A 15866-nucleotide genomic window follows, 5' to 3' on the forward strand; every position below is an offset into this window, starting at 1 on the left:
GAAATTATTGCAGGGCTGTTGCAAGTTCAGAGAAGATTTACCAGACAAATGCCTGGAATGGGCAGGTTGCCTTTTGAGGAAAGGTTGGGCAGGCTAACCTTTTAAGCACAGAAGTTTATAAGATTAAGAAGTGACTTGATTGAAACATAGGACCCTGAGGAGATGTGGAGAGGATTTGCCCACTAATGGAAGTATCTAGAACTAAGGGTCACTACTTAAAAATCAGGGGTGCCCATTTAAAACAGAACTTGGGCAGAACCTTTTCTGAGGGCCATGAGTCTTTGCAACTCTCTCCCTGAAAAGGTGGTAGAAGAGGAGGCCCGAACATTTATAAGGAGCAGGAGACAGATTCTTAAGAAAAAGGGAGAAAGTTTATTAGACGTAGGCAGGAATGTGGAGCATTGTGATCTTATTGAATGGTGGAGCAGGCTCGAGGGGCTGAGTGGCTTACTCCTATTCCTGATTTGAATGTTCATATGTAAGTTGTTCCTCTTCAGTGTCCCAGGCCCTGGCAGAATTTGCACTTTTTTTTTTATTGTGATGTTTTTAGTTTATGAACATGCCTTCGAAGTGGATGTGGGCAGTTAGATGTTGAACCCCTTGATAGTATCCTTGTGGGTATGCAATGGAATACAAATTGGTCAGTAATAATCATTCTGTGCTTTAGTGCATGATATTTAAGAGCCCACTAATTAAACACTGAAAATAAAAGTTTGCAATAGTAAAAGAACAGGCTTAATGTTTTAGAATTCAATTCTAGAAATAAAAATGGGCAATGCAGTTGCTGTGACGTAAGATTGTATTATTCCTATGCCCATTTTATGATAATTCAGAATATGTTCCCAGCACATTGTCCACAAGAATATCTTGTTGGATCACTTGTAACTCCACATTTATTGGGAGGGAGAGGGGGAGGGGGAGGGAGAGGGTTGGTTGGGGGGGGGCGGCGGTGGTGTAGGCTGCATGACACTACATTGGAACAGTGAACTCTCACTGTACCAAAGGCATGTTTGAAGGTTTCAGTAGCAGAGAAACTAGAAGAGGGGCGCGGCAGCTATGGAGATGTTTCTTTATCCTTGTGCTTGTCTAGTTTCCCCTCAACTTCATTTATATCATTTAGCCTCAGCTACTCTGTCTGTGGTAGCGATGTTCCCATTCTGGGTACCCTCTGTATTTGGCATTTTCTTCAGAGTTCCCAGTTTGATCCAGAACCAACTGTGTGCACATACACGAGCATGCACCCTCTTTCTCTGCTCCAATTCCTATTGAATCTGCCCATCATTTTAAAGATCTGAATCAGGTCACTCCTCAACTTTCTGTTTGCCAGAGAAAAAACAACCCATGCTTTTCATGCTCTTCTGTTAGCCACAGCCTTTGTTTGTTTTGTCTCAGTGGTAGAAAGACTTGTAAGGACTACTGCTTGGGACCATGTAGATGTTTTCCTGAACATTGTCAGGTCAGGCTCTGGCTGTCACTGGTACAACACAATCTGGGGAAAAGGTGCTGGTCCCCTCCTCAGTACAAAAAGGGCACATCCCCTTACCACCACCACCAACCCCCCACCCACCCTGGTGGGGAGGTCGCATTCACCTCTTTGTGTAACCTCCTCAAAGTTACCAACGGGAAAGAAGATATATGCTGAGGGGTGAGCTTGCTTTTAACTGTATGGATAATTTTGTACAAATCGCGCAGCATGTTGTCTAAATTTTAGGTATAATTTACATTTGGCACATCAGATGTACAAAATAAAAGTATTCTTTCAAATGTGATGCAAGTTCAAAGGTATCCCAATGCAGTCTGCGTTTTGCTTTGTACAGTCTATTGATGAGCAGTTGTCACAGTGTACAACTTGCTCCACTGTTTCATTATGACAAATATGTTTATCAGATACTTATTTTCAAGTGTTCTTTATCAAAGAAGTGTATATGATCACTGCTTGTAACACACATCCTGCCCCTAGTTGGTATGCTGCCTTGAACGCGGACTGCGCCAGGGGATTGCGAGATGGATGCTACTGTCCAAACCAAAATGTTTGCTCCAAGCCATTCCCTTGTTGACTTCAGTTGAGTTTGGTGTTGACAGATGGGATGTATTTAATGATTAGAAAGTAAGCTAAAACTTATCTTCTAAGGTATCAGAAGCTATGGAAGAGTTATGTCAAACTGCGTCATCTGCTAGCGAACAGCCCCAAGGTCAAACAAGCAGACAAGCAGAAACTGGCTCAGCGAGAGGTAAGCTTTGGCGTTTTTGAGTTTTTGTCAAACACTAGCTTTCACACAAAGCCTTTGGAGTAATGTAGAGGGAGAGGGTGCCACAGACAGTTAGATTTTCATACCTGAGATGGGTGGGTGTGGGGGATTTGGGTGGGTGGTAACTGCAGTCTGGCATGCTGCCTCTGGAAAGAGGTGACAGCTAGCCAGGTGAGCTCTGAGAAAGGCTCTCTCATTACTGTAGAACTTTGCAACAACTTTACAAAAAGAATGAAACAAGAAGCAAGTTCCAGTCCTCACCCCTCACACCCCCTCTATAAATCAGCCAGCCTGTGAACCATGGATCACCTTGTCAATAATAGGTTGTGAAATCAGCCATGCAGTACAGTTCCTGTAAAGATAGTCCTCGGACTTATGCCAACAGACTGAGTGAAATGGCAAGCACTGATCTTTAACTTTTGATACTGTGGACAGTTTGTTTAGAAATTTAAAAGCTAGGTGGTTTAAATACTGTGACAGATTCACACAATCCCATAACGAGTTGACCACTTCGATGAATTTATCTAAATTTTTTTGCACATTCATGTCTACTTTTACTCTTCCAAAACTGACACCTTATCTCTCCTATTAGTGTCCCTGCACCTACTCAAAAGAGTGCCCTGCATCTCCAAAGTTTTGGCTGGGTTTTACTCATTTGGCTGGACTGCTTGTTTGCGATGCAGAATTATGCTGACAGTGTAGGTTCAGTTCCCATATTGGCTGAGGTTACCGTGAATGACTCTCCTTCTCAAGCTTTCCCCTCACCTGAGGCATGATGTTCCCCCTCTCGAATGAGAAAGCAGCCCTATGGTCTGTTAAGACTGTGGTAACTTTTTTTTTTAATCATTTGGATAATGTCTTCAAGGCTGTCAAGGAGATCAAGAGAAGAGGTGGGCTGAGGATAGATTTTCCTTTTGACATGCTCTGAACTAATGATGCAGTGCAGTGGGAGGAGTGACCATTACAGGAGAGAGCTCTCCAGTAGCAAGTGGAATTGAGCAAGGACAGTGTCATTGAGATATACAGTAGAGCAGGGCTGTTGATGGTGTGGTGCGCTTTGACAGAGTTGAAGGACCCACGTCATGTCACAGTCTGAGAAGATGTCATTAATGAGTTTGGCTACGAGTTGGAGAGAGACAATCACATTGTGGTACTGTCACAGAACCTGTAATCCAGAACTAGCAATCCTGGCTAATGTTTTGAGGACGTGGGCTCAAATCCCACCTCTAGCTGGTGGAATTCAAATTCCCTTAAAAATCTGAAGTATCAAACTAGTCTCAGTGATGATGACATTGATAAGCATCATTGATTGTTGTTAAAAACCCATCTGGTTCAATAACGTCCTGTTAGGGAAGAGAATCTTCTGTCCTTGTCTGGTCTACATGTGACTCCACACCCACAGCAAAGTGGCTGGCTCTTAATTGCCCTCTGAAATGGCCAAAACAAGCCATTCAGTCTAAAGGTAATTCGGAATGGGTAACAAATGCCGGCCACTAAACATGAAAGAATTAAAAACAAAAAAAGTCATTCTATTATTTTGTGCAGGGATCAAACTTAGTGGGAGGCATTGAGATTTGCAGGAAACATGGACATATATATAGGAGGCAGCAAGATATTAATGGATGAAGGGATTGAGGTTTATTTTGAGGGGCTGAGTGGGATAGACAGCGGATTTATAAAACAGGAACTGCACGTGGGGTGAGTGAACCATTATAATGTCTGCTGGGAGGCGGATGTCGTACGGTCAGCAGTTTGTTGGAAATAATATCAAAGGAAAAGGGGATAGAGAGAGAGAGGATAACAATCAGACTGGTAGCAGAGACACAAGCAATGAAGAGAAGCAACAGACAGCTGAACAGATGACTTCACTCTTAATGTCAAAGAAATCCTTGAGTTTGAGGAGATGGAGCAAAAGGATGGGATTACCTTAGTTCTGCAGGATGGCCCTGGAATAGTGAGTGACTTAGGCAGAGCTAGAATGCATGATCTATTATCCCAAAGGCTGCAGAGATGTATGGTTTTGAGAGCAAGGCATTTATTTGATGTGATCCATCAAGAGCTGACAGTAGAGGGTGAATCTCACTGTGCGCTGGGAACGTTCAAGATTTGTACAGTTTAACACGAGGAGGGGTGCGTAGGTTGGGGTCATATTCAGAGTGAAAAGGAGTGTAAATGTTTTTTTGCTGCCCTTTCTTCAGCAATGATATTGTGTTGAGTAGAGAGAATGCTCTAGAACTATGATGTGAAGATTAAAGATTAGGCATTTGGTAATTTGAAAGTTCAGTTATGATTGAAAGCACTTTTTGACAACTGATTCAGAATGAAGTGGCCTTGGGATGGAGCAGATGAATTCAGAATGGTAAAGGATATGAGAATTATTGAGAATTGGCCTTGCATTGGTTGAACCCAGCTCATCTTAACAGTTAATACATTAACCTTTCGTAAAGAATGGCAACATGGTCAGCAATAACTGATTGTTCTGTTTATTCAATTTTAATTTGTCCCTATTCATCTTTGTACTATAGTGTCCAATGTAAATCTCATTAGAAAGGAGATTATAGCAGGCTGTTCACAAGAGGCTGAGGAGTGGCAGGTGGAATTCAATTTAGGTAAATGCAAGGTTTGCATTTTGGTAAAACAAACAAGAACAGAACTTATATTGTAAAGGTCAGGGTCCTTGGTAGTGCTGTCGAACAGAGACATAGGGGTTCAGGTGCATAATTGTTTGAAATTTGTGTCACCGTTAGACAGGCTGGTTAAGAATGCATTTAGCACACTTTTCCTCATTGCTCATACCATTGAGTACAGGAGTCAGGACGTAATGTTGCGACTATACAGGATGTTGGTAAGGTTACTTTTGGAGTATCGTGTATAGTTCTGGTCTCCCTGCGATACAAAGGATGTAATTAAATTGGAGAGGGTTCAGAAAAGTTTTATCTGGATGTGGCTGGGACTGAAGGGTTTGAGTTATAAGGAGAAGCTAGATTGGCTGGGACTTTTTTCACTGGAGCGTAAGAGGTTGAAGGGTGACCTTACAAAGGTTTATAAAATTATGAGGGGTATAGATATGGTGAATAGCAAAAGTCTTTTCCATAGGGTGAGGAAGTAGGGCATTTTTTAAGGTGAGAGGAGAAGGATTTAAAGGGGATCTGAGGGGCAACTTTTTCTTAGAGGATGGTTCAAATGTGGAATGAACTTCCAGAGGAAGTGGTAGATGCAGGTACAGTTACAACATTTGAAAGAAATTTGGATAGGCACATGAATAGGAAAGATTTAGAGGGATATGGGCCAAACGCAGGCAAGTCGGACTAGTTTAATTTTGAGAAACTTGGTCGGTGTGGACGAGTTGGACCGAAGGATCTGTTTCAGTGCCGTGTGATTCTATGACTCAAACGAAAACAGTCCTTGTGTTCTTTTAATGTTTGAATTTATAATTGTATTTGCCTTAGATGACAGCCAAGCAACTGCATTTAGTTGTAGAATAATGCACATTGCCTGGGCACCACTCGTGGATCGTGTGGAGTTCACAAAGTATGAACGAAGTGATTTTTCAAACAGCTTTATTTTGGGGACATGCCATTTCGGATCTGTTAGTCCTTGTAATTCACCCATACCGAGAGAGCTGCAGCTGCAGTGTGGATTATTTATAAGGAGAATCATTAACCTTAGAGAAAAGAGTCTGTGCTTTAATGCTGCTGAAATGCAATTTTGGTTCGTCTGACATTTTCCATCTGTCATTAGTTTAATGCTTTGGCTGCTTTAGCACTCGAGTGTATTTAACTAGCTGAGGGTATTTCTGCACAGGTCCTTTTCAAGTTCCACGTGGTTTACTGCTTCAGCTATTTATAGAGAGCAAGGATAGGTCATTTTCAATTGAGGAGAATGGAGAGCAGTGCACCAAGAGTGTTCTTTTAACTTCTAACGTTGAGTATTGTTGAAGACTCTAAGCCCTCCTTTCCTTGAACGGTACAGACTTTTGATAATCAACCTGTTAAGAAAGTTAGAGTTATACAGCATGGAAACAGACCCTTTGGTCCAACTTGTCCAAGCTGACCAGATATCCTAAACTGATCTGATCCCTTTTGCTAGTACATTCCTCTAAGCCCTTTTCATTCATGTGCCCATCCAAATGCCTTTTAAATATTGTAATTGTACCAGCCTCCACCACCACCTCTTGCAGCTCATTCTATACACGCACCACCCTCTGCATGGAAAAGGTTGCCCGTCAGGTCCCTTTTTAAGCATCTTTCCTGTAACAGTGAGACCAGAACTGAGCACAGTATTCTAAAATTGGCCTCACTAATTTCCTGCAGAGCTACAGCATGACCTCCCAACTCCAATACTCAATACACTGACCAATGAAGGTAAACATACCAAGCACCTCCCTCACCACCCTGTCTACCTGCGACTCCACTTTCACAGAACTATATACCTGCACCCTTGGGTCTGTTTGTTCGGCAACGCTCCCAAGGGTCCTACCATTAACTGTATATGTCCTGCCCTGGTTTGCCTTAGCAAAATGTAACACCTCATATTTATCTAAATTAAAGTCCATCTACCACTCCCTGGCCCGTTGACCCATCTGATCAAGGTCCCATTGTACTCGGATGATCATTTTCACTGTCAGTTACACTACCAATTTAGGTGTCATCTGCAAACTTATGAACCATTCCTCCCATGCTCCCATCCAAATCATTTATTGAAATGACAAAAAGCAGTGGACACAGTACCGATCCTTGCAGCACATAGCTGACCACAGGCCTCCAGTCCAAAAAACAACCACTACCTCCACCCTCTGACCCAGGCCTTCAAGGCAATTTTGTATCAAATTGGCTAACTCCCACCGGATTCTGTGATCTCGTCTTGCTAACCAGTCTACTATGCGGAATCTTGTTGAATGCCTTGCTGAAGTCCTCTTAGATGATGTGTAACACTCTGCCTTCATCAATCTTCTTTGTCACCTCTTCCAAAAGCCCAATCAAGTTAGTGACACACAATTTCCCATACACAAAGCCATGTTGTCTATCCTTAATCGGTCCTTGCCTTTCCAAATGCACGTAAATTGTGCCCTTCAGAAGCACCCCCCCCCCCCAACCAACTACCACTGTGTCACATAAGCCCTTGTACAGTCTATAATGGACACCACCTGCGGAGGGCAGTGTTTTATAAAGTGATCTGCAACGCTTACAAAGTGTACGTATCCTCCTTTTGAACCGACCATGCCCTTGCAGCAACAACAAAGGCTTGCCTCTATCTAATGTCTTTCATGTAGTAAAGTACCACAGGGTGGCTCGCAGGAGCGCTGCCAAATACAGTCTTACACCGAGGCACGTAAAGAGACATTGGGGCCAAATGAGCAAAGCCTTGGTCAAGGGGAGAAGTTTTATACTGTGCCTAGTGGGGTAGAGAATAGGGTTGAGGGTCAGTGAGAGTTTTAAAGGAGGTGGATCTGGCACTCTCTGGGTTTTTGCACTGAGGACTGACCGTGAATGGTGGAGTGATTTAAGGCTGTGACTGAATTAGCAAAGGGCAGATATTTTGGGTGTTATGGGGTTTGAGGAAATTTTAATTATTTTTTCCACGGAATGTGGCGTGACTGGCCAGACTGGCATTTGCTGGCCATCCCTAATTCCCTCTCACTGATGACTTGCTCAGTCATGGCAGAGGGCGATTACGAGTTATCCGCATCGCTGCGAGTCTGGAGTCACGTGTAGGCCAGATCAGGTAAAGATGGCATGTTTTCTTCCCTGATGGACATTATTGAAACAATTAGGGTTTTTACAATAGTTGTCATGGTTCTCAGTCACTTGCTTTTTATTCCAGATATATTTATTTATTTATTAATCATCTTGAGTTTTTTTTTGCAATTCAAATGAAAGCAAAATACTGGAGATGCTGGAAATCTGAAACACAATGTTGGAAAAACTCAGCAGGTCAAGCAGCGTCTTTGTAGAGAGAAACAGAGTCCTATATGACTCTTCTTCAGAACTCTCCAGTTTCTTGAGCATTTTCTCTCTTCATTCTGGGCTTTTACAAGAGTTTCATGGTCACTGATACAGCAGTTAGCTATTCCAAATTTACTCATTAAATTCAAATCCTACCATCTGCCATGGTGGGATTTGAACCCCGTCCCCAGGGGCCACTCAGCGTTTGCAAGTCCAATGACATTACCACTTTGTTGTGATCTGCTCATTCTGCAGAGAAAATCCATGGATTTGAAAGCGAAAATTTGAATAAGAATGTTTTAAATCGAGTTGTTGCGGAACTGGTACCCACTGTGGGGATGATGGGTAAACGAGGCATGGGGGAAGTCAGCATGAATGCACGTCATATACAAGGTATAATGTTTTAAATAGTACTGGTGTCGATACTCCCCATGATTGCATGTCAGGAAATGCTGTGTTTTCATTAATTTCAGGAAGCTTTGCAGAAGATCCGTCAGAAAAATACAATGCGACGTGAGGTAACAGTTGAACTGAGCAGTCAAGGTTTCTGGAAGACTGGTGTCCGCTCAGACGTCTGTCAGGTATGTAGCTTGGGCGACCTTCGTAGATCACGCTAACAGTGGATGTAACCCAATTTGTTGAGGCCTTGTCAATTTCTGTTATCATAAGTACTGTGACCATGTTGTAAATGGTTGTTCCTTTAGGAGTGAACCAGGTTGATGTTTTCTAATCAAGCTGTTCAGAGATGTTGTGACTTGAACACTGTGGTCACCGTGTCCCCAGTGGGGATAACCTGGTTCGAAACACAGAGAGCTGGTTTCCCAAGGTCTTGTGTTACTGTGGTAGTGTCCCCACTTCTGAGATAGAAGGGCTAGGTTCAAGTCCATTTTGCTCCCAAGGTGTGTCATAGCACCTCTAAAACAAGTTGATCAGAAAATATTAAAAATTAGCTGGCTTTCTGGGGGAAGAGGAGAGAGCAGATTGGAGTTTGTATTGAGTTACAAAATGCAAATAAATAATTGTAGAAGGTGGACTGACTCTTGCTTCCTGTTTTGTTAAATGAGAAATCAACAGTGTAACAACAGTCTGGGCATTAAGTTCTGTCCTGCACTCTTGAAGTTGCTGTCTTTTAAACTAAACCGTCTCTTTTCTGGGAGTGCTGCAACTCTGTCTTTGCCTTATTGTCTGACTCTCGAGAGTTCTAACAATCTCTTTGTTTGTACTCTAATGTACAGCTTGCTTCTCTTTATATTACAGCTCTGCAGTACAGTTCCTCCAAACTTTTGAGTCTTGACAGTTTTAGTGACTGCTGAATTACACTGTCATATTCATTATCGGATCTTGACATATGTATGCCCATTAGACCACATGTGTACTGACCCTTGGTTGAGTTGTGTAGTGGTGTGGAGGGCTGTCTACTCCCTACACATGATACTTGAGGATCCAGGTCACTTAAACAGTGCTACAAGAAACCTCCCAAATCTTCAACAAATGAAGAAATATGGATACACCGTTCAGCAGCTCAGGCCATTTCACCATCCTAAAAGACCAGAAGTGATTTTGTTTTAACCAACCGTTCCATTTACTTGCCTTTTGCTCCAAAACCTTTGACACTGTTTGATCTAACAGAAAACTTATGGATCTTTGTTTTGTAATTTTCACTTGCCCCTCGGCTCCTTGAGAGTGAAGTTTCCAACTTTCCTCAGCCCTTCATGTGGAAGCGCTTCATGGTTTTGCCTCCAGTGCAGATTTTAACATCATGCCTCCTTTGTTCTGCATGTGTAAACTGAAAAGAGTATTAAGCCAGTTTGATCCAACCTCTTACCACTATTTCACTTTATTCTGGTGAATCTCTTCTATATCCTCCCCAAGACTAGTGTGTTTGTTTTTTCCTGAGCCAAACGTCCTAGGTGAGGTTTGATCTACACTTTTGTACAACTGAAACTTAACCTCCATAATTTTGTATTTTGATCCTTTAGAGGCCAGCATTTTATTTACCTTTTTCAATAAGTCTTTGTGCCTGTGTACCAGCTTCTAGAGATCGCTGCACACTGACACCTGAATCCAATTACTCCTCGAAATCCGGCTTACACTATGAAGTACGTACTTTGATTTGTCTTTCTTGAGACCTCACACTTCCTCCACTTTCCAGATTTGCTTAACCTTTTTGTCTGTCTGTTCTCTATTGACATTTCTGTTCCCTCTATGTAACTTGCTGTGTCTCCCAATTGAGTGCCATTTGGCAGATCTTTCCCGTAAGTGATTGCATGTTAATCCATAGGCACCCTCCTCAGATCCTGAGCACTCTTGTGTCTGATCTTTGAAATCCTGAAGACCATTCTGTACCCTCCTCGGGAAACAATGAATTATTATGGCTGGGAAGTGGGCTGTATGGCCCGTTGTGTCCAAGTGAGCAGCTCACCTTGGGCCATTCTCCCGCTTTCTTCCTGTAACCCCGCAGATTTCTCCTGTACAATTCTGACACATGCTTAACAGAGGAGTTGTTGGAAGTTTGCAGTACAGAGGAAGACCTTTTATACTTAGCATCGTAGTGGACTTAATTTGCTAGCTCTGCTATCTTCCCAAGATGATATCATCTCTCTCTGCTTCAGATATTTTCCCAGTTTTTAGAAATATAGAAACGTAGAAAATGGGAGCAGGAGCAGGCCATTTGGCCCTTCTAGCCTGATCTTCATTTTTCCTTTTAAAACATGCAGTGGGTTCTGTCTCAGTTGTTCAAAGCCTAGACTTTTCTTGCTCCATAAAATCTGTGAAGCAATGTTTCCTGATCTCTGCCATCAATATTGCCAGTGCCAGTTTACATTTTATTGCTTCTTGTCACTGACTGTTGAACTTGGGAGAAATGGTCATTCCTATTGTTTGAGTCAAATTTCTTCAACCCATTTTGAAATCTCCACTAAAGAGAAAGCTCAGAACTTGGTGTTGTGTTGAATTGGATATCTTTTCCTGCTCAAAGAGCTGGTGGCATGGACACTGGAGGATCTCACTTGGGTACAGTGGAGAGACATCAAATTTCAGGTGCTATTACAGCCCAACAGTATAGTAGTAGAGGTTATTACTAATTTTACATTGATTATATTGTTAAGGATAAACACGGGAAGGTTTTGATTAATCGAGAACCTTGGGCACATATAAACATGGAATTACCTGTGTTCTGAAAACAGCTGGTCTCATCCGAGCTGGAAGCTAAACAGAATCAAGACCTGTGATGACACCTTGGAATGCCAGGTGCACTATGCCTGAAAAGAGCCAAAAGCTCAAATGTGGTTTGAGTCCCACCTGATGACCAAAGGAGGTGTGTTCCTAAAGTGGTCAAACAGATTTTCTGTCAACCTGAAAAGGCTTCCAACACACTGCAGTGGCAGGTGGTGAGAGCGGGCGAGATTCTTATTCTGCTATCAATGAAGAAAATTTGAGCATATCCCATCTTCTATCCATAACTCCAGGCTGCAATATACAGGTAAAAGTGTATGTTGCCACATCATCTGATTTCCTGAGTGAAATGTAACAAACCATCCCTTTCGAAATAACAAGAGGGTCAGTTAGCTCCATTAGGCGAGATGGCTAGTGTGTGATTCAGACAAATGCAAACAGCACAAGTTTGATTCCTGTTCCAGCTGAGGTGGACTTGGGTCTGGCCATCTTACCCTTCTCCACCAAAGTGCTGCTGAAGCTACAAAACCAATCTTGTGTCTGTAATGGAGAGAAATACCTGTAGTCCCTTGTGGACTACAGCTCACCGGCTTTCAGTAAAAATTCCAATATTCCAGATTACTGGCACACTGATTTAGTAACTAGGAGGAGGAGGCATGCAATGCTGTGAATACATCTACTGACAAAAATTGATTAATGTCTTGTTTCATATTTTGGACTTGAGATCCACATTATTTCTCCATGAAATTTCAATGAAATATTGCTCATTTCTCCATGCCTTACACTTTCCTGAGGATTTACTTGTAGGAACTTCCCACTTTCAGGTTCACATTGTCTAAATTATCACTTTGAGTCTTGCTGTTGGTGTACATCGTTCTAATCTACCTCCTTGAGTAAGATCTAATATCATTGGAAATGACAGAGCCAACGTTGTTGCCTTTTTTTGTTCTCCAACTATCTTTCATCATCTGTCATCACAAGAACCTTTTCATTGTTCCCTTAACCCATTCCATCCACCTCCAGAAACACAATTTACAGCTTTCTAGACTTTGTCCACTTTTCTCAAGGTCTGTATTTCAGTCCCTTATTGCAAGATATTTGAACAGCATAATCACTTGTTCAAACACGTAGTGAGTCCATTGTGTTCATTGCTAGGTACCTAACTATAAAGGTGCATCATTCTCTTGCACTGACTTTGGCAAATACTAATTAAAAATTCAAAAATGCATTTGGAGCTTGCACTTTTTTTTTTCTGTCCAAGAAAAGAATTGTAGATATGTAAGATAATTCTCACTTCTGTATCACTTTAAATCCGAAGACAATGAGCCGAATTAAATCTGGTTATGGAAGACTTTGAAGGTCGTAAGGATAAGTGCGCACACATGTCATTATGCGAAGCCTTAACATTAATGAGATATTGATAAATCCACTCAGAACTGTCTGAATTACACTGTGAAGTTCAATATCTGCTTCTGCTTCATTGAAGTTGGTCAAAAACCCATCAATATAATTTTATTGAAGTAATGGTGCACAAGAAGGTGTGAGTCTTTTTAAATGGTTTGATCAAAGGTTTCCTATTATTACATTTACAAAAGCTGAGTGCTGGTAATTGCTGTGTCAGTGCATGCAATTTGCATTGGGTTTCAGGTTCATTATTGCTGATACATTCTGAGTTTGTAGACATAACGATTTTCAGAAGCTGTGGTTAATTTCTATTCTTTAGCCTGTGTTTTTTTTTCTAACAAGATTATCTGGAATGAAACTGGCTAACAGCACAAAGAGCTGACTGCGATGTCTTCACAAACTCTTTTCCTGCATGTACGGGACATCACCTGTTTGGTGGAAACATTTTTATTTTAAGTGATCTGGTCACTATTCCTCCTTGTCTCTTCTCCCCTCTTGCCTCTGACTGATTAACATTACGTTTAGAGCACATGTCAGCAATGGAACCTTCACTGCACTTTGTATCCCAAATCTGGGAAAAATATAAACACATATGAAGCCTGGTTGGGTAAGAGTCAAATTAGTCACAAAACATTGGATAAGTTTGAGAGGCTGAATAGCCACCTCCTCTTCCTCCGTAGCCACATCATGTTTGTTAATCATTGACTATTCAAGCCATTTTTCAGTTATTTTCTGTTTAAAGCCAGAGAAATTCTTCATTAGAGATCTGCAGTAACTCTAAAACAATATGATGTCTTTTTTTTCTAGAGCTAAGTACTGTCCAAAAACAGTTTTTCTTTTCTATTCATTTGAGACCAGGGCATCACTGGCTGTTTCAGTGTTTATTGCTCATCTCGAATTTCCCTTGAGAAGATGGTGGTGCGCTGCTTTCTTGAATCCCTGTACTTGATGTTTTTCATGTGGTCTGATAATATGGAGAGTTCTGGGCTTTACTTTGGAGACTTAGAAATGTAGTGTGGATTTGATATGGATTCTTTGAGTTTATAAAGAAATGCACCCAATATAAAGTCCGAGAACATCCTAGAACTTTAAATCACTGATGTAGACTTATGCCAGAATGTAGTGGACAATTCTGGACCCCTTAGACAACATCTTCCAGACCCATAACCATTTCTATCTAGAAGGACAAGAGCAGCGGGTACATGGAACACCACCCCCTGCAAGTTCCCCTCCGAGCCACTCGCGATCCTGAGTTGGAAGTATATCGCTGTTCCTTCACTGTTGCTGGAATTCCCTCCTTACCAGCACTGTTGGTCTATCTACCACACAGAGTTTGCAGTGGTTCAAGAAGGCAGCTTACCACCACCTCTCAAGGGCCATAAATGTTGACCCAGCCAGTGATGCTCACATCCCAGGAGAGAATTAAAAAACTTAGGAAAGATGTAAGGAGCTTGGGGACAGGAGTTTTATCAGGATCTTGTGAGGGGTGAGAGATTTTGGTTGCAACATGAAAGTGGGAAGGTTTGGACCATTCTACTCTCAACAGAGCACGTTCAGCAGTGATTGGTAAAGGTTTTCAAAATGATGAGAGGATTTGATAGAATAGATAAAGAAAAATAATTTCCACCTGTGAGTGAGTCAGTAACCGAAGTCAATAATGATAGATTTAACATCACTGGCAAAGGTCAAGGGTAGAGATGAGAATTTTTTTTCAGTAGAAGTTGTTAGGATCTGGAACACTTGACCTGAGAAGGTGAGAGTTGATTCCATCCATAATCTTACAAAGGAGTTGCACAGGGATTGGATGATGGTGATTTTCCAGGGTTACAATCAAAAACTGAGAAGTGGGGTGATATACAGCATAGCTGCTCGTCAAAAGGGCCAGTATAGATACAATAGGCTAAGTGGCCTACTTCTGTGCTGCAAGTTTCCGCGATTTCAGTAACTGGCGTTGAGAACTATCGGAAAGTTTGCAACTCATTGTGTTGTGCACAGTGCTGGAAGATGCCAGCCTTGCATAATAACTGAAGGGATGACCTGGTAAGATTTGAACAAATTTATGCTTCCCTAACAGAGAGGGGTGTGGCTCCTACCAGAAAGCTGAACTTATATAATAAGTGGCTCAGTGGTTAGCACTGGTGCCTCACAGCGCCAGGGACCAGATTCAATTCCAGCCTCTGTCCATGTGGAGTTTGCGCATTCTCTCTGTGTCTGTGTGGTTTTCCTCCCACAGTCAATTTAGCCATGCTAAATTGTCTTTCATGTCCATGCTATGTGGGTTAGCCATGGGAAATGCAGGATTACAGGGATAGGATTTGGGGGTGACTGGGTGGTGCTTTTCGGACAGTTGGTGTGGACTCAAGGGCCGAATGGCCTGCTTTCACACTGTAGGGATTCTTTGAATAAAATCCGACAAGATCTGAGTTCTTGATCTGGGCTCCTGACGTGCGAGGCTATATGCCAGGAAGATGAAGTAACACTGTGTGTAGAAGGGCTTCAGTAATTTATCCAGCCTGCTCTTTGTGGTTTTTGTTTTCCAGCATGCCATGATGTTGCCAGTATTAACCCACCATATTCGATACCATCAATGTCTGATGCACCTGGATAAACTGATAGGCTACACATTTAAGGAACGCTGCCTCCTCCAGGTAAGCATTGCTCGTCTTTTCCTGTGTTCACTGCTCAAACCTGAGATTGCACGTTTGTTTGCTTGCTTGCTTGTAGTTTTAGCGAGGGGGTTGAGGTGGGGGCTAGGTCTCCTATGATCCTGTTTGGTTTGGAGTTGGGAGGTGGGCATGATGGGGTGACAGACTACCTCTTTCTGTCCAATCCAAAATGCCCATTTGAAATACCAATGCCAAGAGAAAGTGTAATTTTATTTTTTATTACCCTTTTGACACACGGCAGCCAAATTCCAGAAGCAGTCACGTGTACACACTTGGGCCTACGCATGTACAGTTTCTGAGATAGTAGGAACTGCAGATGCTGGAGAATCCGAGACAACAAGGTGCAGAGCTGGATGAACACAGCAGGCCAAGCAGCATCAGAGGAGCAAAAAAGGCTGACGTTTCGGGCCTAGACCCTTCATCAGAAA

At 42.2% G+C, this 15866-nt stretch overlaps 1 protein-coding gene across 1 annotated transcript in view; it reads left to right on the plus strand.

Moving 5' to 3' along the window:
• drosha (drosha ribonuclease III) overlaps positions 1-15866 on the plus strand; it is a 149193-nt gene that overhangs the window by 45005 nt on the left and 88322 nt on the right. The window contains exons 15-17 of the mRNA XM_048607409.1: positions 2132-2231; positions 8668-8775; positions 15313-15420. Of these exons, the coding sequence (XP_048463366.1) occupies positions 2132-2231; positions 8668-8775; positions 15313-15420 (316 nt within the window). The remainder of the gene's footprint in view (positions 1-2131; positions 2232-8667; positions 8776-15312; positions 15421-15866) is intronic.

Source organism: Rhincodon typus, chromosome 2, assembly GCF_021869965.1.
Source record: "Rhincodon typus isolate 14 chromosome 2, sRhiTyp1.1, whole genome shotgun sequence".
Lineage (NCBI taxonomy): Eukaryota > Metazoa > Chordata > Chondrichthyes > Orectolobiformes > Rhincodontidae > Rhincodon > Rhincodon typus.